At 52.5% G+C, this 25561-nt stretch overlaps 8 protein-coding genes across 8 annotated transcripts; 4 read left to right on the top strand and 4 right to left on the bottom strand.

Moving 5' to 3' along the window:
* Positions 1-604: 604 nt before the first annotated feature.
* NECHADRAFT_95488 (uncharacterized protein) lies at positions 605-2383 on the bottom strand (the record flags this gene model as incomplete). The annotated part of the gene is made up of 1 exon (XM_003048688.1): positions 605-2383. One exon carries the CDS (start codon positions 2381-2383, stop codon positions 605-607), a length of 1779 nt encoding a protein of 592 aa, XP_003048734.1.
* Positions 2384-6388: 4005 nt separating this feature from the next.
* On the top strand, positions 6389-8387 carry NECHADRAFT_46703 (uncharacterized protein; the record flags this gene model as incomplete). Its single annotated transcript, XM_003048875.1, has 4 exons — positions 6389-6472; positions 6540-6651; positions 6700-7514; positions 7569-8387. The coding sequence occupies 4 exons, from the start codon at positions 6389-6391 to the stop codon at positions 8385-8387; spliced, it is 1830 nt and encodes a 609-aa protein (XP_003048921.1).
* Positions 8388-9623: 1236 nt separating this feature from the next.
* NECHADRAFT_95486 (uncharacterized protein) lies at positions 9624-11588 on the top strand (the record flags this gene model as incomplete). The annotated part of the gene is made up of 3 exons (XM_003048874.1): positions 9624-9777; positions 9840-10077; positions 10130-11588. The coding sequence occupies 3 exons, from the start codon at positions 9624-9626 to the stop codon at positions 11586-11588; spliced, it is 1851 nt and encodes a 616-aa protein (XP_003048920.1).
* Positions 11589-11895: 307 nt separating this feature from the next.
* On the bottom strand, positions 11896-13325 carry NECHADRAFT_47058 (uncharacterized protein; the record flags this gene model as incomplete). The annotated part of the gene is made up of 5 exons (XM_003048687.1): positions 11896-11954; positions 12003-12426; positions 12473-12719; positions 12765-12832; positions 12879-13325. 5 exons carry the CDS (start codon positions 13323-13325, stop codon positions 11896-11898), a joined length of 1245 nt encoding a protein of 414 aa, XP_003048733.1.
* A 1450-nt stretch (positions 13326-14775) lies between these two features.
* NECHADRAFT_47257 (uncharacterized protein) lies at positions 14776-17465 on the top strand (the record flags this gene model as incomplete). The annotated part of the gene is made up of 2 exons (XM_003048873.1): positions 14776-14929; positions 14983-17465. The coding sequence occupies 2 exons, from the start codon at positions 14776-14778 to the stop codon at positions 17463-17465; spliced, it is 2637 nt and encodes an 878-aa protein (XP_003048919.1).
* A 636-nt stretch (positions 17466-18101) lies between these two features.
* On the top strand, positions 18102-21296 carry NECHADRAFT_71025 (uncharacterized protein; the record flags this gene model as incomplete). The annotated part of the gene is made up of 1 exon (XM_003048872.1): positions 18102-21296. One exon carries the CDS (start codon positions 18102-18104, stop codon positions 21294-21296), a length of 3195 nt encoding a protein of 1064 aa, XP_003048918.1.
* A 150-nt stretch (positions 21297-21446) lies between these two features.
* Positions 21447-22676, bottom strand: NECHADRAFT_62758 (uncharacterized protein). The gene is made up of 2 exons (XM_003048686.1): positions 21994-22676; positions 21447-21944 (listed from the first exon to the last, which is right to left on the bottom strand). The coding sequence occupies exons 1-2, from the start codon at positions 22613-22615 to the stop codon at positions 21544-21546; spliced, it is 1023 nt and encodes a 340-aa protein (XP_003048732.1). The 5' UTR covers positions 22616-22676; the 3' UTR covers positions 21447-21543.
* A 631-nt stretch (positions 22677-23307) lies between these two features.
* Positions 23308-25127, bottom strand: NECHADRAFT_47156 (uncharacterized protein; the record flags this gene model as incomplete). The annotated part of the gene is made up of 4 exons (XM_003048685.1): positions 23308-23523; positions 23578-24329; positions 24380-24866; positions 25017-25127. The coding sequence occupies 4 exons, from the start codon at positions 25125-25127 to the stop codon at positions 23308-23310; spliced, it is 1566 nt and encodes a 521-aa protein (XP_003048731.1).
* Between the last annotated feature and the right edge of the window lie 434 nt (positions 25128-25561).

Here is a 25561-nt window from a genome sequence, read left to right as displayed (position 1 = left end):
TTCTACTTCAACTTCGCCGATGCAAATGCCCCGCGAGCCGGCTCCCGCCGCGTTCCCGGCCGGACAGAACAACGCCGAGCAGCCGGTACGTCGTGCATTCCCTCCGTCTTGGCCTCCGGGCTTGGCTGCGTTACCAAGACATTGATGCGCAGATTCGATTATCTGCGCGGTCGTTTACTCTGGGGAATTTTACTGATTGAATTTCATTGATAGCGCCCGGTTCAGCCCATGTCCATGGAGAATCAACCCACCATGGGAATGCGAGGAGGCAAGGGTGACGGTGGTGTAAGGATCCAATGACCCTCTACTGTCAAGCTTGACTGACTTTCTATAGGCCATCTGCTGCGGCATCTGCGCTGGACTCTGCTGCTTCGAGTGTCTAGACTGCTGCTGTTAATCGCGATCCCTGGAGAACTTGGGATTCAATTGCTTTCTCCGGCGTTTAATGGACGAGCCAGGATCGTTCGAGTGAATTAGGCTGGGTTTGCCATCACTCGATTAATGATGCAACGAATTTTCGATAGACTTATTATACAAAGTTTTATGCTTCATCCTCTCTTTTTCGTCCAAGTCTTGTATATTGTTTTGCTAGAGCTGTTGACGCTCATACAACCACGTCCTCTAATCGCTTCACAACCTCCTTATAGAACTTGATTGACAGGCGTTCAGCAACATCGTCCTCGGTCTCGTCATCGCCATCTCGCAGTCCCAGCTCTTCTCCACCAGCCAGACACCTTCGAGTCGCATCCTCAAATCTCTCACCCATGTCGGCGCCCACAGCTGCGACTCTATCTTCAGCCAGAAGAGCATCCCGCACTTTTCGCACTACATCAGGGCGACCTCGTGCACGTCGCATATCGATGCCTAGCACCTCTTCGATGGGTCGCCAATGCGCGAGCTCGACAAGAATGACGCCTAGGCTGTAAATATCGAAGCTCTTCTTGGAACGCTCCCTCTCCCGTCGGCGGTTCGACTGGGCGTTGGGATGTCGGTACAGATCATGCTCCGCATCATCTCCCGGGGCATCTGTCATCTCGTCAGAGCCACCAGGGCGAGAGAAGTCAAAGCCCGAAAGGTATGGTTGGCGGTATTCCACGTGGCCATCCCGCGTGAGGAAGAAGAGCACGTTGTGGCTTCGGAGACCCTTGTGCAGCCAGTGTACGGCGTGCAGGTAGAGGAGACAGTTACTGATGGCGTGTGCGAGACGGACTCGTTCAGTAACCCGAGGTTTGCGTATCTTTGGATCTTGGAGAAGTTCACGCAGCGAGACTGGGGGACGTGTGGTGTCGAGGTTATCGTCAGATGGACGCTCAAAGATGAGACCCAGTCGGCGGTCCAGAATATCAACATCATCTTCGGGCATGTTGGGATCGGCTTTGTCGAAAAAGCCTAAGCAGTGGGGAGTGCGAAAGGCTTCAGGTTTTGGACTGTGATTCAACAGCGCAGCAAGTTTCCGAACTCTCTCGATGATGTCTGCCTTGGATAGAGATCCTGGCCGGGGTCCTGCATTATCGTAATCTTTCCACTCGATCCAGACCTTCTTCTTCCCCTCTGCTGTCTTCATGAGAGCTTCGCATCTTGGCTCGTCCGATTCGTCAACTTCGGGTTCTACCTCGACGAGGTAACGAGGTACGAAGAGGTTGCGCTGATGGCCAGGCTTTGCAAGCTCGAGGAACTTTGCAGCGGCTTCATCGATGACAGCGGGACCTTCAGACTTTGGGTCAATGGTCTCATTAAAGGCCTTGAACTTGGCCAGTCTTGACAACTGCCTCAGTGCATCAGCGTTGGCTTCTCGCTCCATCTTGGACATGGAAGATGGGCCACCGGGACTGCCAGCATCGAGTTGGGACTTGAGGGCCAGCACGAGATGGCTCAGGTCGGCGATCTTGTGGTGCAGGAGCAAGACACCCCTGTTGGTGTCCTGTACAGTGTTCCTGATCTCGACCTGGAGGGAGTGGTCAAGGAGATCGGTCATGTTATCATTAAGGATGGAAAACTTGGCAAGCAGCCTCTCAAACCCAGTCTTGTCAAACGACGTCCAGCGTAGCCTAGTGATGCCCTCAACCGACTTGGTCTTGAGCCCAAGCATGGCCTTCTTGATAAAGTCTCGCTTCCTCTCTGTCATGGGATAGTTTGCCAACTTGGCGTCCTTCTCAGGGGCTCCCAAGATGCCATCATGATCCTCGACGGTGCAGAGATTGTTGTGTTTCCGCTGATATTCTGTAAACTCATCAAAGAGACATCGAATCTGCACGAGAAGGTCAAGTACCGTCTGGCGGTGCAAGTTGAAGACGTTGGAGTTGAGAATCTTGTCCTGGTTCTTCGCATCCAGGTCAAGCAGGCCAGACGTCTCGCTCCAGGCAAAGAGGCGCTGCTGCTCCATGCGGAGGCGCAGGTTGAGATATTTGCAGTCATCCTCATAGCCCAAGGCCGTTACGAGAAGCTGAATCCCTGAAGTAGTCAAAGTTGCAAGTTAGGATATTGTTACATCTGCGCTGAAGTTAGACGACGTGCCTTGGATACATCCTGTATAGACCTGTAGGCCAATGGAAGCGACGCCGATGGCCAAGCCGGCTAGGGAGACGGGATCCATGGTCTGCCCTACAGACTCAGCCCTTTTTTGCCGGTAGGTTGTTCTACTACGTAGCAGAAGGGACAGGGGCGGCGTGTGGCAGAGGGTCTTGGGTTGAGGTTGAGATGGGTGTTGAAGTGTGGCGGAGGCTGGGTTTGTTGGTAAGAGATGAGCAAAATGCACAGCGCTTACAGAGCAGTGACAGTAATAGAGGGTCAGTCTTGAGTTATCTAGCTAGTGATGTGTTCATTTTATTTTGACAGCCCCTCCTCATGTCACCCCTGCAAAGTATTTTTGGTATCTGGCCCATCGGGTACAGTACCAATTCTGGACAGGGACGGGGATAGGGCTGATAGAAGTGATCACCACTGAAGCCAGAACAGGAAGCATTCTTCGAGGCGGATGTGGCTGATGATGGTGAAAGGGAGCAATTCAAGAGCTTGATTGGCCACGGCCTAATACCTTGGCCTGTATATCCCCCCGGTTTGATTGCGGTCGCTGAGGTTATGTCGCATCGTCCAATGCCGTGTAGATCTGCCTATGCTGGCTGGGTGGGCACAGTTCGTTGTAAGAAGTTACTAAGAATGAGCTTAAAAAAGGGGATGAGATCTATAAGTAGATGAGAGTAACGCCTTGATAATGGATCTTTCTGGAGTAGAGAATTTGGAATTTTGACACGGTTGTGGATTGTCCTGGTCCCTGTGGCTAGCTGATGTATTCAATCTCTCACGCGTCAATCACTGGGTGTGGGTGAAATACTGGGCTCTCACAAGATAGATGGCTCTCTCACATCTCTCACCTCGTCCTCCTTCTGGAATAGGCGCGGCTGTAAGAAGTTTGGTTCACCTTATTCCTTAGTTCCAGAATGCCAACTGACCCATGCTCTCCTGTCTTGGCCTGAGGTTGAAGAAATAAATTGTTAAGCAGACCGCTCATCTCCCATGTTTGAAACGTGCCGCATTTCGCTAGCAAACGCCATGCATGACATCACGGCCGTTTGCGACAGGGACGGCTCTAGTGAACCCTGTCGGCGGACCGAAGGCTTCCACATTTCCATCGTCTTTATTCGCTGGGAGAATTTTTATTCCTTCTGGAGCCAAACAGAGTGGGAAAGCGAAAAATACTGCGTAGAGACGCAAAAGGCATGTTACACGCAGACGGTGATTCCGTGATCAAGGATATATCAGAGATTGATATTCCTTCAACGCGGGAAGGATCATTTTTTGGTATGTTTGGGCCCTGTGATTGTTGTGGATGGACAACGACCAGCTAGCTGCATGTCTCAGCCGCACCGGGAGCGTGGCTTGAGGCTGTATCGACCTATGAATGCAAGACGTTACTTGGCGAAAGCTTGGGTCGGGGCTTGATGAACTGCAGTAGCTGAACAGTTGTCGAGGCGACGTGCTGATCTGGAATTGACGTGTTGATCAAGCATCGATGGCATTGAATCCGACAGGCGTGGCTTAACCTCCGCTTTCGGTCATCTATATGTACACCCCTTGCTTCTCCAATTCTCACCAAGGACTCAATGGGCGATGATACTGAACCAACCCGACGTTGTATCAAGCCGTTGCCAATGCGCTAGAGAGGCCCGCCTGTTCAAAGTGACCCTCATCCCGGGGGTAGGCTCCCTTGCTGCGTAGGGCAGAAACTTGATCTAGGCGGAATCGCAAAGGTCGTCAACCACCAAATGGCGGCGTCGACTCAAATCAAAACTGCAAGGGGGGTTGCATCTCGCAGATAACCGATGCCCAGATGGAGACAGCTTCACCGGCAAGAGACGCAGAATAGCGGTGACAGTACGTACCGATATTTCGAATAGAGGGTTTTCGATTGAGGGTCTAGATGCTTCACTTCCACGTTGTTGACGTTGAGAGGGCACAGCCCCCCCAAGCACCGAGATTCAGATGCATAGCCGCCGGTACAACGGGACAAGACCGTGCGTGCACACATGCATGCATGCACCCACGCCGACATCATAGGCGTTTTTTTTCTCTTGTTTTCGTTTACAGAGACAAACACGGATGGAGGCTTTTGATTGTTGTTTTTGATATCATGCCTGCTTGGGCTATACCGGGTGACTCAAGCTCACCTGTCCTACAATCATGGCGCCCACCCATCTGGCCTCAGATGCAGCCACGGACCAAGAGTGACGATTGTTGTGCCGAATATGCGGCCGTGATAGTGAATGGCGGAGATGTCTAATGTGCAGCGTTGATAGCTGATGGCAGAGATGTTCAATGTGCAGTAGTGGAAGCTGATGGTCGACGACAGCTGCATCGAGATGTCTCAACACATCCAAAAGCTTCACATGATACCCCAGAAGGTCACCGGCAGCATACAGCGGCGGTCCCGACAATTCGGCCACGAGGCGAAAGCTTCCCCTCGTGCATCCGCCATTCTGGATACGCTAGCTCAACCCCCTCACCGGTGAAGTTGGTCTCTTGAAGTCAACCAAGGGCAGTTCGTTGGCCCAGGTCCGAGAAAGCAGTTGTGTTTCTCGCTAGAAGGATCCTTGCCCCGCATAGGCGCGCAGAGCTACGGCGATAGCCGATGCCATCGCTCATCTTCTGTTGACGAGTTCCAGGTTCCTGTCACCACGACGAGTGGCACGTTGCAGAAGCTACTGTAGAGTACCAGGATACTGGGGCGGCGGGACAAAGGGACCCAACCTAGCGGTTTGGAAAAGGCGGCCGATGGGGATGGGGATGGGGATGCCAGAGCCCACTAGGGCTGGAGTTGCATCTTCCATGTAAGACGCACGCATGGATGGGAGGGTCATCCATCCATCCAAACGGCGGACGCCAGGTTGGGCGGTGCTGGACGCCCCAGCCTCCACTCCCAGATGGGAAAACGTCCGTCTAATGGCCGAGAGACCCTGACGCCTCGAATTGCGTGCGCCATGGGGTTTGGCAATCCAATCTCACAGTCTAGTTGAGTGTGAGGATCCAGGGGTGCATGTGGTTGGGCCAGGGTTGACGATAGCTCCAATCGGTGGTAGTTGGGCTTAGGGTTAAAATGGGTTTGGGGGGAGTTCCAGGAGAGATATTAGATGCCGAGATATCCCATATGTTTCCATGGTGCTTGAAGCATTCATCCATTCCTTCAGATATCACCATCATTTTGGGCAACTACAGATAGATACTTCCAGGTGGTTGCAGCTCTAGCCACACTCAGTCAATCGCCGTTTGAAACCACGAGACTCTATACATACACGATTGCTTCAACGGCCAAGTACACGATTAGACCGCACCTAAAAAGAACACATTCTGTATGTAACCGATTCCATTGCCTTCGAATATCTAAGCAAGAGGCTTACACATCATCAGCTCAAAAACCCTTATCTGATCAACTACCTACCGATCAACTCAAACCCCGAACGCCCCCTATCAGATATACAAGTTGTCCCAAGCTTTCCCCAGCCCAGACACTTGTACCCCGTGTTTGCGCGCCCGCTCAATCGGCCTCGACACCAAACAATCCCGAACCGACTCCCGACAGCCCGGCCGGTGGCGCGCCTTCCTCATGAAGTCGTTCCCTTATGCAAGCGGTCCGGGTACTTCCTCTCGGATCATTTTCACTTCTTATTCTTCAACTCCATCATATACATATCCTCCCTCGTCATCAGCCTCGCCCTACACGTTTTACGCCGGCCTACCGAATACCCCCTACATCTGGTATCCTCCCGTAATGGACGCCGCAACCTCGCTACAGCCAGCGCCTTCCAATGGCGGCAAAGACGATGGCTTCTCCAGCCCCGAAGACCCACCATCCAATTCCGCCTCTCCCAACTCACAGATCCTCGGCCTCGATCGCATGGCATCCCCATCGGCGTCGCCTTCTGCTGGGACAGAGTCTCGCGCCAACATTCCCTCTGTCCCAGCAGCTTGTCTTGCTTGTGTATGTTGCCCTTGACGCATAACGCGCCAGCCTGATTCATTGTTCAAGTTGCTAACAATTCCAACAGCGTGGTAAGCATCTTAAATGCGACGGCCAGAACCCCTGTTCTCGCTGCACCAGCTCCAATTCAGAATGCATCTACGTCGCCTCGCGACGCGGTTACAAAGGCCCGCGTCGCGGTACTGCGCGCAATCCTAACAAGCGACATGCTTCGTCTCCCGCAAGAGAATCTACCAGCAGCACAGAGGGCCCAATGTCCCTTGCGCCCGCGACTTCAGTCTCGATGAGATCCATCACTTGCTTGAACCCTGCTCTAACCGATGACCTTGCGGCGTCTCCTTTTTCTACTTCTCTCCTTGATCCCGCCCTGACTTCCAATGGCAATGGCAACAGCGACATCTCACTCTTTCGTCCTTATGGCATGACAGATGGAGCTGCGATCGAGGCATCAGAGCTGGCTTTGAGCCACCACCAGGGTGTTGTTCCTGCACAGGTCCCTATACCAACACCAGCTGAGCGTTGCCTCGACTCATTTTACCACCACTTTCATGCCGCCCACCCTTTTGTGTTGCCCAAGGAGTATCTCCTTCGCATCGCTAAAGAGACCACCCTTGAGCCACTATTGGCTGCCATGCGCTGGATCGGCTCGCTTTACATCGAGGCGTGTCCACATCGTGCCAGTTTCTTCCAAGAAGCCCGCCGTCTTGCGTACGATTCTAATCGTTCTAAGGACGGATTCTTGGTGCAAGCCCTGCTGCTTCTCCTGATTGGTCTTGATGGACAAGGCCACCAAGACAAGGCACGGGAGATTTTGGCCGATGCTGAGCGCCTGGCTGTTCGAATTGGGCTCAACACCCGCCCGTTTGCTACCCTTCATGGCCGCGGAATGGCGGTGCTTGAAGAGAGTTGGCGACGGACGTGGTGGGATCTCTATGTGGTGGACGGAATGATTGCCGGCGTTCATCGCAGCACCAATTTCCTCCTCTTTGATGAACCCTGTGATGTCGCGTTGCCATGCGAGGAATACCAGTATCTTTCAGGAGTATGACGACCTCGTTCTCTCTGATTGCCTCACATGCTAATGCGCCGTGTCAAGGACATACCGCAGCCCATGTATCTTGAAGACATGGACGATATCGATTTTTCGGGCGAGGATCGCGAGTTTTCATCCTTTGCCTACCGTATTCAATGTGCTCGAAATCTGGGGAAATTTATGAGAGTTCCTCCCATCTACGGGCCCGACGACGAGAATCTTGCTCGCATCGAAACGCTCCTTACCAACTGGCGCCTGCATCTCCCAGCATCGAAACAGGATTCCCTCGGCAAAGACGGCCGTCTAGACGAAATGATGTTTCAAGCTCATATGATGATGCATGCCACATCGATTCTTCTTCATCAGCCACACTCACAGTTAGACTCTTCTTCGACTCGCCCGGTCAACTCTTGCGCGCCTCACGCCCCTGTTCCCTCTGGCGATGCCTTCAACGCCCACACCAAACACACGATCCAGTCGGCGGGCGAGATCAGCAAGTTGATCACCCAACGCGTTTCGCTGCTTTCTCACACGCATTTCTTTACCTGCGTGATTACGCTTTCTTCCATTGTGCATCTGAGCAAGTGGGCTCTCTTCTTTGTTCCTCACGACGACGACAACCTTCGCCAGCAGATTCGCCTCAACATCGGGGCCCTTTCCAAGATGTCTCTAGTTTGGGGCAACGCCGACCGCGCCGGACGCCAGGTCAAAGGTGTTGCGCAGGAGATTTACAGGGCCAAGAAGCAGCAGCAGATGACACCCCAGTACTGGCTCGGTCTTTCTCAAGAGGAGGTTTTGAATAGCATTGCGGCCGACGATTCTATCATCAACGAGATTGAAAACATGCAGAGCATGCCAGCATTGTCAGGCATGATAGGTTGATTACGGGCTCAACATGACGGTTTTGAGATGGAAATGCATTGATTGGTTTAATGTGACATTTGCTTGGCATGGATTTATGGGATGGATATTAGACAAAAGGAAGTGTTCCTGGGATTGATTGGGAGTAGACTCTGGAGAGTTTGAAAGGGCGTTAAGGGCCATGCAGATATCCACAAGTTACGACTATTTACTGTACTTCACTCAACTCTTGATATTAAATTCATATGAAACTACAAGAATCGTTTGATCTGAGGGTGAGTCTTGGCTATTCTGGTGGACAGAGTGTGTCCTGTATGGATGGATCCCTCTTGGTACCTTGCATCAAGATGGATCAAGCATAATAGCCCCATTTGTTGCGGAGTGATGGAAAGCTTCAATTAGACGAATGATACAATACGGATTATCGGCACCTGCTATAACCAGACAAGAGTATCCGTACCACTATACCGGTAGGAGTGGCTGTGACGCTGCCATCGGCCGAGACCGACGAGAGTGGCCGCTCACTCCGTATCGGGCCGTCGGCGACCTTGCGCCTCAGCCCTACAACCTGGAAAGTCCCCTAGTCGCCGACCAAGTGAAAATAAACGGGCGAATCAAGGGAGTCACAGGTCCCCGAAGCGGGAACGGGACACCGGGCTCCACAGTCGGGGCTGAGGGTCTCGGGGGCGGATACCGGGCCTCGTGCCGTACCACAGGAATGGACGAGAGGCGCCGGGGCACTTCCTTTCTGGTATCTTTGGTCCGGGGTGGACGCGCTTACACGCTGTAGAGTTGATTGCCTAGCTTCGGTAGCTAGGAGATGCAGGCATGGGTCTGTGTTACGCATGTCAGATTTTGGGATGCTTCAGCTGGGGTTTTTGCTTGAGTCTGGAAAATTTTTAGAGCAACTGGAATGTCGTTCGATAAAAGAAGGAGAGGCAGTGAAAGGAGGCCTTGGATGACAATATATAGACTTGGTTACAGCTATCAATGGTGAAAATCAACAAGGTTTGAGCCAAGTTCTACACCACCCCGAGATCCGATATCAAATCTCCAAGATTGTGTGGGTGCCACCTGGCTGCGAGCTAGCTGTCTCACTTACGCCGCCCTTCTCGTTCCCAAATTTGACATAATTTGTGTTGCCCAGGCAGATCGATCTACCCTTTATATATCTTGCCTCTCTCCCCCCGCTCTTTTTTTTTCTTCTTCTCCATGAGGGTTGATCAGTATTATCTCATGGATAACCTCGAGCCCAACATGGATCTTGAAGAGCGTCCCGTTGCTGAGAAGCATTTGCTTAACACGACTGTCAAGAACCTTACGTGGCGAGGTGTTACGGTTACGGTGAAGGATCGCGAGACGAAGGAGCCAAAGGCTATTGTCGATAATGTCGAGGGTGTCGTTGAAGCAGGTGAGTTGACCTTGAGTCCGCCCGTCGCTGACGACTGTATCTGACTTTGTTTACGAATTTAGGCGAGATCTGCGCCCTCATGGGCCCTTCAGGCTGTGGCAAGACGACACTTCTCAACGTCCTAGCTCGTCGACCGACAAACGCGAGCGATGTCGAGGCTGAAGTTCTCGTCAATGGGAGTCGCCTATCGCGAGCGGCTTTTAGAGAAGTGTCGTGCTTTGTTGAGCAGGAGGATGCTCTTATCGGATCTTTGACCGTGCGCGAGACGCTCGAGTTTTCTTCACGACTTGCCAGCACCAGGTATGTTGATCCATGACTGATATCATGAGTACACTTCTAACATGGTCGACAGCTCTCTCCCTAAGCGCGAACGCCTCATGCGCATCGACAGCCTCCTCGAATCCTTCGGTCTCGTTGGCCAAGCCAACACACTCATCGGCACACCCATTCGCAAGGGTATCTCTGGCGGTCAGAAACGCCGTGTTGGTGTTGCTAGCCAACTCATCACAAGCCCAAAGCTGCTCTTCCTCGACGAGCCTACCAGCGGCCTCGACTCAGCTGCTAGCTGCGAGGTCGTCCGGTACCTACGCGCCGTCGCCAAACGAAACAACCTAGTCGTCGTGTGCTCCATCCATCAACCTTCTACGTCGACGTTCAACTTGTTTGACAAGTTGTTGCTTTTATCTGGAGGCAAGACGCATTACTTTGGTCCTGTGGCAGATGTTGCGACTTACTATGCAGAGGCTGGCGCTGCGCTGCCGCAATATGTTAACCCGGCTGAGCATCTGCTCGAGTTGGTTAACATTGACTTTGCCCAGGATAGGGAAGAGGCGGCGCGTAAGCTGGACAAGCTTCATGCAGCCTGGCAGTCATCTCGACAAGCAAGTGAGTTGAGCAGCGCCATCACGACCGCCGAGTCGGTTGGGGGCAACTTGAGCATCGAAGCAGTTGAGAAGAGGCCTAGCATGCCTAGTCTGACGCTCACGCTCCTTCACCGGAGCTTTGTCAAGAGCTATCGCGACGTGGTGGCGTATGGTATCCGCATTGCAATGTATCTTGGTCTTGCCATCATGATGGGTACCGTGTGGGTGCGTCTCGACGCAGACCAAGAGTCAATCCAACCTTTCATCAACGCCCTCTTCTTCGGATCCGCATTCATGAGCTTCATGGCCGTCGCATACGTCCCAGCGTTCCTCGAAGACAGGCTGCAGTACGTCAAGGAGCACCACAACGGTCTATACGGAGCGACAGAGCTGATCCTGTCCAACTTCTTCATCGGCATCCCGTACCTGTTCCTCATCTCGATACTCTTCTCCGTCATCTCTTACTGGCTTTCCAACTTTCAGCCTACGGCGACTGCCTTCTTTACGTGGGTTATGTGGCTGTTCCTTGACCTTTTGGCGGCTGAGTCGCTCGTCGTGTTCATGACGTCGCTGTTCCCCAGCTTCGTTATTTCGCTAGCACTCGTGGCCTTTGCGAACGGCCTGTGGATGTCTGTCGGTGGATTTATGGTTCCTCCCACTGTTCTCAACGTGTTTTACAAGTACGTGTTTCACTACTGGGATTACCAGAAGTACGTCTTTGAGGGCATGATGGTCAACGAATTCTCGGAGCGCGTGTATGGTTGTGGTGATGGATGTCGCTGCATGTATGACTCGCCTTTGGCGGATCAATGCAAGATTGATGGACAGGCTGTGCTGGATCAATATGGATATTCGACAGGGCATATGGGACGGGATGTCGGAATCATGATTTCCATCATTGCTGGATATCGTTTGGCGGCTTGGCTTGTTCTGATCTTGAGGAGGTAATTAATGTGGAGGCATCTTGGATAGGAAACTATGACTGCCTGTGAGTTAGAATTATAATATCGAGTAATAAGTGCATGTTGTTGCTTAGTCTTGCTTGTGCTCTCTCTTGGTGTTATAGCAGCTGTAAGCCAGCTCCATACGGCCTCAAGTTCCAATGTGCTGATTCTATAATTCAAAGTAAGATGCTTTATGTACAGGGAACGATAAGCGAGGCAAATCCATGAACGACAGACAGCGAAAGAAATAATGTACATGCTCCACAGGAGCTGTTGTCGACTCAAAGCTAGCTCAGCCCTAGGGCAGTCGTCTAGCAGACGCTTGGGAGAGAGTTGAGGTCCTTGGGGATAACACCGGCCCTCGCAGCATCTGTAAATCATTAGTATCAGATCCCTGTCAATAGTTAAACCCACGTACCTCTGTAAGACCAACGGTAGTCATCACCAAGGTTGGTCTTCCAAGTCCAAAACACCCAACCAAGAGTATGCTGCTCATAAGCATGAACCTGAGCAGCAAACCACTTGCTATAAAAGTCCTTTTGACTCTGAGGCTTCCAAGCATCCGTCTGTTCAACATTATCAGGCACGGCGATGCTCCACTCGCCAACGATGGTAGGTCCGTCGGTGTTGCGATCGTCCTGGCACGACTTTTGGATGTAGGCGCTCTGTGAGACTTCGACGCTCGTGTCCCACTTGAGGTAGCGGTGATCGTCAAATGCCGTGAAGGATTTGTCGTCGAGGAACTCGGTGGGGTTGCCGCTACCCCAGAGGGAGCCCATCATCTGGATGTGGAGGCGGTCGTTGGTGGCGACCTTGAGGTTGTCTTCGACCTTGCGGATGGCCTGACAATATGAGCATTTGAAGATAGAAAAGGGGGACTTTGGTCACCTTGTAGGCATTGGGATAGTAGGTGTTTCGCAGAGAGTCAACCGCCTTGTCCCAGTTCAGAGGCTCGTTCACGATCTCCAACATGCCGACGTTGCGATACTCGTTCTTGGTATGGATGATATCGGTGACCCACTCGAGCCACTCAACGGCGCGGCCATAATTGTAGTCGTTATAAAATCCGACTGCGGGAGCGTATTGGCCGGTGAAGGGCTGGTTGGGCTCCTGAGCACCGGGGGCACCGTGAAGACTACTTGATGTTAGAAGGGTTGATCATCTTGGACATATTACCTACTCAAGGATAATGTAGAAGCCTCGGTCACTGGCCCATCCGCAGAGCTGAGTCAGGTAGTCCAGCCCTCCCTCGATGATGTTAGTGACATTCTGGCTGACTTTCTGATAGTCATACCTTGGGGAAGTGCTCCGAGGCATCCACAAGATCCTCCTTCAGCCAATATCCCAGAGGAACTCGGATTGTGTTCAAGCCGTAGCTGGCCATCTCATCAAGGTCCTCCTGGGTAATGAAGCGCTTCCAGTGCTCCTGAAAAGCATTATCTGCACTTTCTTGGCCCTTGTTCATGACACAGTCAAACTCGGACTTCTCCCCCTCGCATCCAGTGTTGGCCCACTCTTGACTGTCGATCCAGGGCTCGTAGACAAAGAGCGAACCAAGATTAACTCCTCGAATCTTGTTGCTGCTGGGAAGCCATCTCTTGTTTGAGTCTGGGTGCAGAGGGTACGTGAAAAGGGCGACGTCACGCTTGTTAAGGCCGGCATGAGAGTCATCGGTAGGGAGCCAGGCGTGGGCGGACGAAGCCAAAGCCGCGAGGGCAGTCAAAAAGGAAGAAGTCAACATTTCGAATGAACCAAGTGACCAGCACTCGAAAGTCAGTCACAGGGATAATCAGAGAGAGTAGAGAAAGAAAGATGGTTGATTTGAAAGTCAATGAATAGATACAAGATGAACGGAAAGGCCGAATTTATAAGCCACCATCTTGGTGGGTAGAACCGGATCTAATAACATGAAGGGACTGCTAGTTCATGCCCCCGAGAAGGATTCACATGCAGTACAACGTTTGAAGGCAAAGGATACAACCCTGACCTTGAAGCTGAGTCTTTGCGGACCGATTGATCTGTACAGGGAATCTTCAGCCCTGGAGCATTGCAAAGATGCATCTCATCCCACAACCCTGGTTCTGATGTTTCGATCAACGGTGGGGCCGCTCTCAGGGGGCTCATAGAGCTGCAGGTAAACGTTTCATTGTACAGTTGCCTTAATTAAAGATGATGAAACGTTCTATGTAAATGTGAGAAACGCATAAAGTCAGGTGCTACTGCGGAGAGATCTGTTGATGGAAAGGGGCTGAAGACGCTGATCGAGGATCGACCGATCACCAACCGGGTTGCATTGGGACGAAGAATGTTTCCAGATCCTGGAATAAACCAAGGCCCTAGTGTTTTTATTGTCAGAGGTAAGTTAACTTCTAAGCGCTAGCATCGTCTGAACATCATGAGAGCGTGGCCGCTTCAGGCAGGAGGATGGAAACGGATGATTCGGACTACGGCTGAAACAATGGAGTGGCGCAAGGGTCGGCCGCCAATTCTATGGATTACCGACAAGTATTTCCATCTTGGCAGAGGGTTCGAAAAGATTATGCACGTGCCAGCAAAATTATAGGCAGTTAATTGTGCTGATGATTTGTGCAACTTGACATCATGACAAGGTTGTCCATCATGAATCATGATGGGTAACAAGGGTGCACGTGCTTCATCACGTGAACCTTCTCCCAGCCACAACTCCATCCCAACAAAAGAATACGAACTCCCCAGCCACAACTCCAGGATTCGCCCCACAAAACAAAGATAGCAGCTCGGCAGCCACATGCGCTGTCGTTTCCCCACCAACGAGTCCCAGCAACCGAGTCGGGTCAGAACTTGAAGAGCTGCCTCCGAGGTCTTCGCTCTTAGTTTACGCCGTGACGTGTGCTTGGCTTTTTCAAGCTTCCTTTTCCTCGCACAAAACTTACTCCCTAAAATTGATTGCGATAATCAATAAACTCCCCTTATCTTGGACGACGACGACTACATCACCCTCGACCAACATGTGTTCGCCAGGCTCTTTGGCCTAAGACACTCGTCACCGCTTTCCAACCTACAAAACGGCCCTACGATATCGTTGACGACAGCCACAGCATTCCTATCTTGAGACCACCTCCGCTTCACCAAATCGACTATTTCCTTGTCTGCCATCGAGACACTATACCCGTCCTGACTGAAACACTTCGTTCCATCTCGTCGTCGCCATCATGGCGCCGGCAACAGATGAACTCTCTGCACCTGGTGCAGTGAGTTATGATTCGGAGACCATGGTTGTAGGGGATGGAACATGGGACTTTGACAAGAATACCTTTCTACTGCCCAATCTTCAGGGCCTCAATTACGAAACCATGCGATACAATGGTATTTGGTCCTTCATTGCCTCTACTGGTGGCAAGACTAACAGCTCGTCATAGGCATGGGAAACAGATTTTCCACGGTTAAACAATACCACAGCCTCGTTCTAGCCCACGCCATCATGGCCGTGATAATATTCCTCTTCCTCATCCCCTTCTCCGTCATGACGGCAAGATTCTACGCCAACCGTCCGGGCTGGGCCGTCAAATATCATGCCCAGGTCAACATCTTTGCCGGATTGATGTTGATAGCCGTATTCGTTCTCGGATATTTTGCTGTTGGACCCGAGAGAAGCCTTACGAACCCTCACCATGGAATCGGTGTCGCCATATTTACCCTCTTCCTCATCCAACTTTTTGGAGGTCGTCTGGTACTCAGGATCACCAAGTCCCGATCGCTCCGCATCATGCTCCACCAATGGTTCGGCAGGACGATTGCCCTTTTGGGTATTGTCCAGGTCCCACTGGGTCTCACCCTATACGGCTCACCTCTATACTGTTTCATTCTCTACGCTGTCTGGATGTTCTTCCTGCTCATCTTTTACTTTATTCTGAGCTGGAGGTCAGCAGATCGACGAGAGTATTACATGAGTGGGGCGAGATCCGAGGTGCCTCCCTCTGAGGATACACGTACACGAATCACCGAGTCTGAGTATTTCTCCGACTATAGGACTGATCATACTGGTCAAACTGGTCACACTAGCAAGGCTAAATGGTTGGGCCCTCTCGCTGCAGGAGCAGGACTTGCGGCTCTGGCTCGAGGACGAAACAAGAACAAGGACGGAGACGACCGGAGTCGAATTCGCAGCCGATCTCCATCTCTCGACCGAAGCCGCGGACCTGAAGTCCTCCCATCTCGGAATGGCTCGGCTAGCTATCTTACCGGCATGACAGGGGAAAAGTACTCGGAGGCTCCAACCAGGAAGGCAGAGGGAGGTGGTGGATTCGCAAAGTTCTTGGCCATCTTGGGTCTTGGAAAACTCTTTGCCAAAAAGGATCGAGCCCGAGACGAAGACTATTCCGAGTATACGGCTGTATCAACCGAAACACCACGGCGACATCGTTCAAGCCGGAGCGCTCCTACGATGACGGATTACACAAGGACTGAGTTTACGAGAACCGATCTTAGCAGGACCGACTACACCAGCACAGTCACACCGGAACACAGGAGAGAACCAGACATCACCAAAACTTCACTTATCCCACCCTCTGGAAACCGTCGTCCACCGCCCGTCATGTCTCAGCTTAGGAGCGCGGCTGACGGAACTGAATCCATGATGAGCTCTCCCCCGCCGTCAGTAACACCACGAGCAGCGCGTCGACCACCGGCTTCTCGGCGTAGCGTCTTCGAAGAATCGGATTATTCATCATATGTGAGCCCGTCTCGTCGGCCGCAACCTGAGAAACCAAGTGGTGGATTTGCTAAGGGACTATTTGGTGGATTCGGTATGGGCTGGTTTGCCAAGAAGATGGCAGACAGGAGGAACGCAAAGGAGGAAGAGCGCGTGAGGGACGAAGAGGACTTGAGATCCGGTACCTCGCTGTCTAGGTTTACTGGAGATGGACACCCCTCTCCCACGAGGAGAGCATCTCGCCGACCTGTTCAACAACGGCGACAGACGGGCTATCCTGCCGCAGAGACGGTGCTTTCAACCGAGATGTCCGAGTCGACCATTGAACCCCGGCCTCCTCGTGGCAACTACATCCCCCCTACGGAAATGAGCACGTTACCCCCTGAACCAGCCACCAGCGGTCAAGGAGCATCTCGCTCGAGACAAGACGTCGAGCATGCCTCCATGCCATCGATGCCACCGGATCCTCAGGGTATTCTTGCACCTGCGCTGGTACCTACTGAAACTACTGGTTCAGGGATATCTCCAGGTTCTCGACCCCATCGATCTCGCCAGAGCAGACAGGGTGAACGAAGCACGATCAGATTGACAGGCGGCGACGGAGACCCTCATGAGCGGTATGCGTCACCAGCCAGTCTCAGTGTCAAGCTCAAGGTTCACGACGACAAGGAAAGGAACGTGACTCTTCGACGACTCACAGAGGAAGAGGCGATCCGTGCTCGCGGCCGCAGGGACTCTGAGAGTAGCATCTCCGGATTGGAATCTCCAACTCATGGGCGGCGACGATACAGACGAGACTCGAGTCAACGGCGGGGCGAGACGGGAGCTGAGCAAAGAGCGGAAGAGCCTACTCTATCTCCCCCTAACCCGTCCTTTGCTAAGCAACGACGACCCAAGGACTCGGCCTACTACTCTGGACAGCCGGCGCAAGCTGGACCATCCGGAATGACGCCGTTTGGAGGCCAGACAGTCTCGAGTCTGGGAAGTATGGGAGGTCCAGAGAGCCACGGTACATGGAGTGGTCTATCTCCATCGCCTCCTATAGCGTCTGGACCAACCCAACCTCCTCCTGGGCCACCAACTGAGGCTGGATCCACAGCGGACAATCGACGTCAAAGACGACGACAAGAAAGGAGACGAGCCAGCGGAGCTGGTGACATCCCTCAGACCAATGCTGATATGTATGACTAGAGAATGATGCTTTGCAGCTCAATCTCGAAATTCAGGGGACGACAAGTTTGAAAAAGGTAATGCATGGTGGGACAGGTTCCAAGCATTTGAAAGGCGTTTTGGGTGGAATTTCAGGGATGGAATCATGCCACGTCGACTTTCATGTTTTTGTGTTTGCAGATAGATATGAACGAACGACCATACTCTGACGTCTCAAAGAGTGAGAGGGCAATTTGGCTTGAGAAGGACAGCTGTTGGTTGGGATTGTGATTTTGTACTAGAGCAATACGTATTCATGTACAGACTGATGATAATGAAATCCTATTTTCTCTCCTACAACAATAATTGTTACAGTAACATGTACTTCAACTGCCAAGAGGCCATCGAGGTGCGCAGTAATAGACTGACATCATTGAGTCCCTGTTTGGAGCTCCCCTGGAGACCGAGGCTAGAGACTCCACTGAAACGACGGGAGCTCCACCACAAAAGTCTCTCAGGGCATTTATCACTTGCATGTCCCTCACAGGCCACGTCCAACCCAACAACACCGTCTTCTCTTAACCTCCAACTTCGCCGCGTGGGCAACCCAATGGCCCCTACGACGGTTTCGATTCGATTGCCATTGCGACCCTGATTCCCAAGAAAGAGACTCCCAAGATGCCTCCGAAGAGCCCCAAACCAAAGGCCAAGGCCAAGCAACAACCCCAGTCCGAACACCAAAAGATCGCCGAACAATGGGCCAAGGCTGAACGTGCCCGCGAAGCACAGCGCGCAGCTGCTGCCACCCAGGGTCTTCCTCCCGCCGACGAGAATGTCGAGGCTCTCGAGCGACGACGCGCAGCTCTAGATAAGAGGCGATCCAAGACGTACGAGAAGCGTTGGCGATGGGCTGTAGCCTTTTGGGTCTGGGTGCTCGCCGTTCACGCCCTTGGCATCTGGCTCTTCACCAGCGGCTTCCTCCTCACCCGGATGGTGCTAGAGGAAAAGTCCAACTGCACGTTGCCTCCAATTGAAAACACCAAGGGCTACTTAAACGTCGACCGCGGCTGCTGGCATCCCAAGTCTTTTGATCGAGCTGTTGTCATTCTGGTCGACGCGCTTCGCTACGACTTTACGGTTCCCGAGGATCCGGAGCAGGCCCACCACTTCCACAATGGCTTCCCCTATCTCTATGAGACAGCATCCAAGTCGCCTCAGAATGCCTTTCTTCGTCCCTTCATCGCCGATCCTCCCACGACTACGCTGCAGAGGCTCAAGGGTCTCACCACCGGAACCCTGCCGACCTTTCTTGACGCGGGTAGCAACTTTGCGGGAACGGCCATCGAGGAGGATAACTTGTTGATGCAGCTGAGGGATGCTGGCAAGAAGATTGCTCATCTTGGTGACGATACGTGGTGGTCTCTCTTCCCTGGGTACTTTGAGCCCAACATCAGCAAGGCCTACGACAGCTTCAACGTTTGGGACCTTCACACTGTTGATAATGGTGTCATTGACAACATTTTCCCTTTGTTGGACTCGAAGCGCAAGGGTGATTGGGATCTGCTTATTGGGCACTGCTTGGGTGTTGATCATGCCGGTCATCGATACGGACCTGATCATCCCGCCATGGGTGCCAAGCTTCGACAGATGGACGAGTTTGTCCGCAAGGTTGTTGAGACCCTGGACGACAAGACTCTCCTCGTTGTTATGGGAGATCACGGCATGGACAGCAAGGGTGATCATGGTGGTGAGAGTGATGACGAAGTTGAGGCTGCGCTGTGGATGTACTCGAAGAAGCCCTTCTTCGGTAGAACTTCACCCGAGTACGCCACACCTCCAGCCAATGCCAAGATCCGACCAGTGAACCAGATTGATCTCGTGCCGACTCTTGCTCTGCTTCTGGGAATCCCTATTCCCTACAACAACCTCGGAGGTCCCATCGAGGAGGCTTTTGCTGGTGTCAAGGGTAACGACTGGCGCAACCTTGCCGCCGTGTCGCGTGTCGCCTCGGCTGGTATTGAAAGATACCAAGAATCTTACCACAAGGCTCAGGGTATTTCGCAGAGCAACGAGGCTGGATCACCCGCGGCTCTCTGGTCTTCTGCTCTCGAAATTGTCAAGAATGACCGCGACATCTACACCGCCTTCTCCAAATTCCAGGAGGGAACTCTGACGGTCTGCAAGGATCTCTGGGCTCGCTTCGATGTCCCTCGCATGATCATGGGCATTGTTGTCTTTGGCGTCGGTGTTATCCTACTTCTCATGTACTCGTCTCGAGATGAGGCGGACGACTATGTTGTCCTGAACGATGCTGAGCTTGATTACGCCGAGAAGAAGCTAGAGCTTCTGGCCTTTAAGGAGAACGAGAAGGACGAAGCCGAGGTCTTTCACAGGAACATTCTCAAGGGCCTTTGGGATCCCAAGATTCTCTTTACTGTTTCTGTTCTCACCGGAGTCGGCTTGTATCGTCAGCAGCCAATGGATGGCCTTGCTGCTCTCGTGGCAGTGTTGTTCATGGCTGGCGTCGCATCGTCTCTCCATGAAGTCGGCAAGACTATTCTAAACGTTCTTCCAACGTCCTTCTGGGGCTGGATGGCTGTCGTCTTTACTGTCAGTCAGTCGATTGGATTTGCGTCCAACTCTTACACCATCTGGGAAGATTCCATCCTCCTCTTTTTCATCACTACGTTCGGTGTAGCCAGCGCTGTTGCTGGACTCCGAATCGAGTCTCGTCGCGACAAGACCCTGGCGGTCTACCACTCAGTCGCTTTCATTGTTCTTGGTCGTCTTGCTTCATACTCCAAGCTCTGTCGTGAGGAGCAGATGCCGTACTGTACTTCGACCTACTATGCCTCGTCAACTTCATCGACTTCTGCGACGTGGCAACTCATCATTCCTTTTGTTGTATTCATTGTTCTTCCGGCCATCATCAAGTCGTTCCTCGTCTCAAGCAGATCCTACGAAGGTCTCGCACCCACCTGGATCGGCTATGTCTTCCGCGGAGGTCTTTTTCTTGCTGCTGCCCACTGGGTTCTCGACGCCGCAGACAACGGAGGCTGGCTTGATGGAAGACTCCCTGAGGGAACCCCCAAGACGATTGGAGTCTATGTGGCTCAAATGGTGCTCGCCCTGGCCTTTGTTGCTGGAAGCACCGCTTTTGTCTGGGCGCCTCCTTGCGTGTCTATCCTGTCGTCCGCTGGAGCCAATGGCCGACCTCTTGTGAGCATTCTCGGATATGGCAACGCTATCGGCGCCCGCTATCTGCTGCTCCCTCTCAACTTTCTCTTGGGCTGCTTCCTCCTCACCAAGCCTATGGGTGGTGGAGCACTTGCTCTCATGTTCTGGCAGATCCTCACCTTGGCTGAGTTGCTGGACCTCAACGAGCTCAAGACGAACCCGATCGGACCCGTCATGCTCGCCGTCCTTGGAAACTTTTACTTCTTCAAGACAGGTCACCAGGCGGTTCTTTCCAGCATCCAGTGGGACAGTGCCTTTATCCCGCTCTTTACTGTTCGTTACCCCTGGACACCCATTGTCCTTGCTCTCAACACCTTTGGCGCCCAGATCCTGGCTGTGGCGTCGGTGCCTCTCCTCGCTCTTTGGAAGGTTGGACCTAAGCAGAGGGGAGTGCTGGAGACGGCGACTCGCGGACTGGGTGTGTTTATCGCTTACTTTGCCGTTGAAGCCCTCGCTACCATGAGCTGGGCCGGTTGGTTGCGCCGTCACCTGATGCTCTACCGCGTGTTCAACCCTCGATTCATCTTTGCGGGCGTGACGCTCTTAGTGCTTGATCTCGTGGCTATTGTGGTCACGTTGACAGGTCTGCGCAGCAACACGCTTGCTTTAAGTGAGGTGTTTGGATGGGCCGAGTAGATGTGTTTTTTTACTCTGTACAATAGCTAATGGCGTACATCTTGTCACGATTTAGTGGCAGTGTATCTTGTGTGATACTATGTGAAAAAGGAAAATTGATGGATGGATGCTGGATAATAGAAGGGGTGACAAAGGGGCGTTCTGTCTACCTTGGGTCATGCCAGTGTTGGACTGGTCAATTGTAGCCTGTCGGCATTTTTTCTAGAATACAAATCGAGTTCTTTACATGTTTGAAATATCCTCTCTATCATGATGTGTCTGTATTTACCGGGGCAACATGGGCAGTACCCTTGACTGCCATGCCTCCCTCAGGTCCTTCAATCCATACATCCCAACGTTCCTCTACGGCATCCTCTCGTGAGACTTTACGGAGATGAATCGTCATTTGTTCATCGACATAGAGAGGTGCGTAGTTTCTGTAGGAAAACTTGTTTACTGACAAGGCTGGGCCAATGTGGTCGTTTAGCACGCGGAGCATCAACGCGAGGGTAAGAGGTCCATGAACAAGAAGGGCTCTGTGGCCGTCGACTTCTTTTGCGTAGACGGGGTCAATGTGGATCGAGTGGGCGTTGAAGGAGAGGGCTGAGAAGTGAAATAGGTGAGTTGCCGTGGGAGTTAGGGATATAGAGTGAGATGGAGGATGGGGATCTAGATACCTTAGCACTGTTTAACTCGCATCGTTGGTATGGGAACTCACACTTGATGAGACGAGGTGGCGATGATGTCGAGTTCTCCTCTTCTCTCATAAACACCAACGTCCTCCTCTCCTCAATCTCCCACTCCTTCCTCTCCTCAACTTGATCATGCCCAACCCCATATCTCCTCCAAACATCCACAAACACTTTCTCCTCACCCTCCCTCCCCCTCAAGCCAACATCCTCCACTTTTTCCCTACACACAACATCTCTCCCATCAAGCGCCATCTCCCTCCACCCCTTCCCATAAATAACCTCTCCACCCGCCCAAACACGTCTCGTAAACGGCGGTCCAGGCGAATGATCTGGATCCGCGCCGTCGGGGATGAGTTTTGATGGGGGAAGTTGGATGGGGAAGTAGACGAGGTGATGGCCCTGTAGAAGAGGGATAGGCGGGGAAGATATCTTGGGAGAGGATGTGGTTGGGGCTTGAGGGGATATGAGGTCTGTGAGGGTTGTTGTGAGGAGGTGTGAGGGCATCGGGGTGAGGTAGTCTGGTATTATCTTGGGAGGATGCGCTTTGATGGCTTCTACCGCTGAGGGGAGGGTTTTTGGTGGTGAGCTGTATGTCCTGCGTCCGAGGCGGCTGCTGACGGCAGAGACGCTTCTTAGTGGGATCCTCATGTTGGCTGGGTATTGTTTGTATGCCCTCAGCTCTGTATTGCTGTTGCTAGATGGGTTGATGTCTGGTGGTTGGTTGATGATCGATTTCGTATGCCGAGTGAGAGTTGAGCTGAATGTTTCGTTTCACCCGAAAAGGTTACTGCCGCTGATAGCCGAGTTTCAACTCAACTGACAATCCTGAGCTGTCGAGTCGAGATCGCACAATGAGGTTACAATAATTCACGTCAAGTTGATAACAAGTTTTTTCAAGGTGAAGCATGACGCCACAGTTCGAGGTATTGGAGAGGCTGAGCGAGGTGTCATGATAGCCATGATAGCTCCAGCTTCAAACTTCATATCGACTTCACCCTACACTTGACTCAACAAGCACCGTCAAAACTTTTCAATTCATCATTGTGCCGTGGCACTCTATCAGCTCTGCTGTCTCATATCCTCCCTCAACGCTGCCGTCATCACGTCTATCGTCGTAAAGAAACATGAAACTTCCCAATCACATCTGGACCAGCCCTGACCGAGTCAATCGGCCAAGGGGGCGCAATCTGGGACATTTATATGGATAGATCTAATTCCCAATTTCCGTCATCAACCAAGTGACAATTCGATCCCTGGTTCTCGTTGGGCATCTTAGTTGGATGCCTTGCTGCATTCTCAGCAGCTCGCGAGGGGTTCGCGTCAATCTCTAGGCTGCACCTTTACAGATACTCAGCAGGAGTCTTGACGTTGTTCTTGGCGGCCCAGGCCTCGATATCGGCCCGGCAGCTGTTAAGAGCATCCGACAGAGCGAACTGGGTGGGAACACCCTCAATTCGGTGTGTCGAGTTGATGTTCTTGACCAGAGTGATCTGGAAGCAAGTGGCACTGCCCTGGCGAGAGATGATGGTGGAGTAGGCAAGGAAGTATTCCCAGATCTGTACGTCAATTAGCATCTCATTGTCTTGCAACACCAGCAGGAATCAACTTACGCGGAACCATCGCTTGCCGTACTTGGCCTCAACCTTGTCCTTGTTGCTCATCCAGTTGCGGTACCACCTCCAGAGAGTAGCAGAGTAGTGGACACCAATGGTGTCAATGTGCTTAATCTCAAAGCCAGTACCCTCAAGCTTGTCGACAACCCAGCCCAGAGGAGTGGAAGCATCAGCACCAGGGAAAATGTACTTGTTCATGAACAGACCCCAGGTGAAATCCTCGTACTGCCAAGCCTTGCGGAGACCAGCGTACTGGAGGAAAAAGACACCATCGTCGTCAAGCATGTTGTAGACCTGAGTAAGGAAGCTGGAGAAGTGACGGATACCAACGTGCTCGGACATCTCGAGCGAGGTAATCTTCTTGTAGCCACCCTCGGGAACGGGAATGTCACGGTAATCCATGCAAAGAATCTTGCTCTGCTCCTCAGGAATGCCAACCTTGCGCATGGCGCTGTTGCCCCAAGCGGTCTGGTTGCGGCCAAGAGTAACACCGGTGACGCGAGCACCATACTGCTCACTGGCAAAGCGGGCAAGGGTACCCCAGCCGCAGCCAATGTCGAGCATGCTGTCGCCCTCTTCCAGACCGATCTTCTCGCAGACGACGGTGAGCTTGTTGTCCTGGAGCTCCTCAAGAGTCTCCTCGCGGTTGATGTTGGAAATGATACCAGAAGTGTAGATCATGCGAGGGCCAAGGAACCAACCGTAAAAGTCATCACCACGGTCGTAGTGGTCACGGACCTGCTCCTCGTCTATGCCAGGTTAGTCGCCGTTGGTAACAGCCATGAGCGCAAATACATACCCTGAGAACGAGTGTGCATGATGACCTCGGGGATCATGCCAAAGAGGAAGAACTTGATGAGGCCAATGGTGAAGCGGAAGCTGGCCCAGTCATGGCGGTACTCCATGACCTCGAGGCAGTCGCCCTTGAAGTCGACCTCGCCGTCAAAGTACATCTCGTGGAAGGTCTCCATGGGGATCTTGTTGTGGCCGCGGTACTTGAGGCGGTCCGATTCCTTCTTGAAGTCGAGGTAGAACTCGACAGGGCGACCAGGCAGGCGGACCTTTTCAGTCTTGCGAGGGCTGATGGAGGAGATGACCAACCACCAGGCGCCGAGGAGGGGAAGATCAACGATGAGAGCGAAGAAGATGGTGGTCTTGAAGCCACCACCAACCTTCCAGCTCATGTACCAAGGCACAAGGGTGAGGATGGAGATCAGGACATAGTTGTTGAAGGTGTCGGCGCCAGAGCCGTCGGCGGGAAGAGGAGCATTCTTGATGGCGGGGAACTGAAGAAAGGTGTTAGAATTGTGTTGAACAAGGCCATTGGCGTTGATATCGTGAGTGTGAGGGTCCAATTGACCCCGAACCAAGCTCGGAGTAGCTCGTCAACTCTCCCAAAAGGACAGCAAACATCATGCAGCGGCGCAAAAACTCACCCTGGTAGTGGGAACACCGCAATCCTCGAGCTTATCAAAGTCGGGCTTGGGGTAGACGGGAGTTTTGACAAACTCAAAGTCTACGCCTGTAACGTTGGCGGGCTTTGCCATGGTGTCGACAGAACCCAATGACTTTACCAGAACCTCGTAGATGTTGAAAAGAGGAAGAAATGGTAGGAGGGAGAGTCGGCTCTTTTTTTTTGAGGGGACGGGATGGGATGGGATATTTCGTGGGGGAAGGGGAGGGAGCTTTGACCCTGGAGCAATTGCACTGTCACTGCCAATTGAGAGAGGGGCGGTGAAAAAAACAGGGTCCTCGGCAGCTTCTCGGGGCGCCCATTGGTTGGGAAAGGCCACGAACCCCCCTAGGTTTCCAAGATTAGCGTCGGTAGTGAGCATTAAGGTGTCCTCTACAACGCCCAATTATAGGGGCATGCCGCTGCAGGCTGCTCCAGGGCTACTACGGGGTGGTTCAATGGTGGGCAGATCATGATTCCGTCGTCGAGATAATGAATTCTGAGCTTCAATTCATGTCAATTGATCAT

This window comes from Fusarium vanettenii, assembly GCF_000151355.1.
Source record: "Fusarium vanettenii 77-13-4 chromosome 8 genomic scaffold NECHAsca_10_chr8_2_0, whole genome shotgun sequence".
NCBI classification, from domain to species: domain Eukaryota; kingdom Fungi; phylum Ascomycota; class Sordariomycetes; order Hypocreales; family Nectriaceae; genus Fusarium; species Fusarium vanettenii.
The sequence above is the reverse complement of the archived record's forward strand: the minus strand, read 5'-3'. Positions and strand labels throughout refer to the sequence as shown.

Coding starts and splice junctions, on each gene's coding strand:
- NECHADRAFT_62758 (XM_003048686.1), bottom strand. CDS start 22,615: ATGAGGATCCCACTAAGAAGCGTCTCTGCCGTCAGCAGCCGCCTCGGA. Junction 21,945..21,993: donor GCCACCTCGTCTCATCAAGT/GTGAGTTCCCAT, acceptor TAAGGTATCTAG/ATCCCCATCCTCCATCTCAC.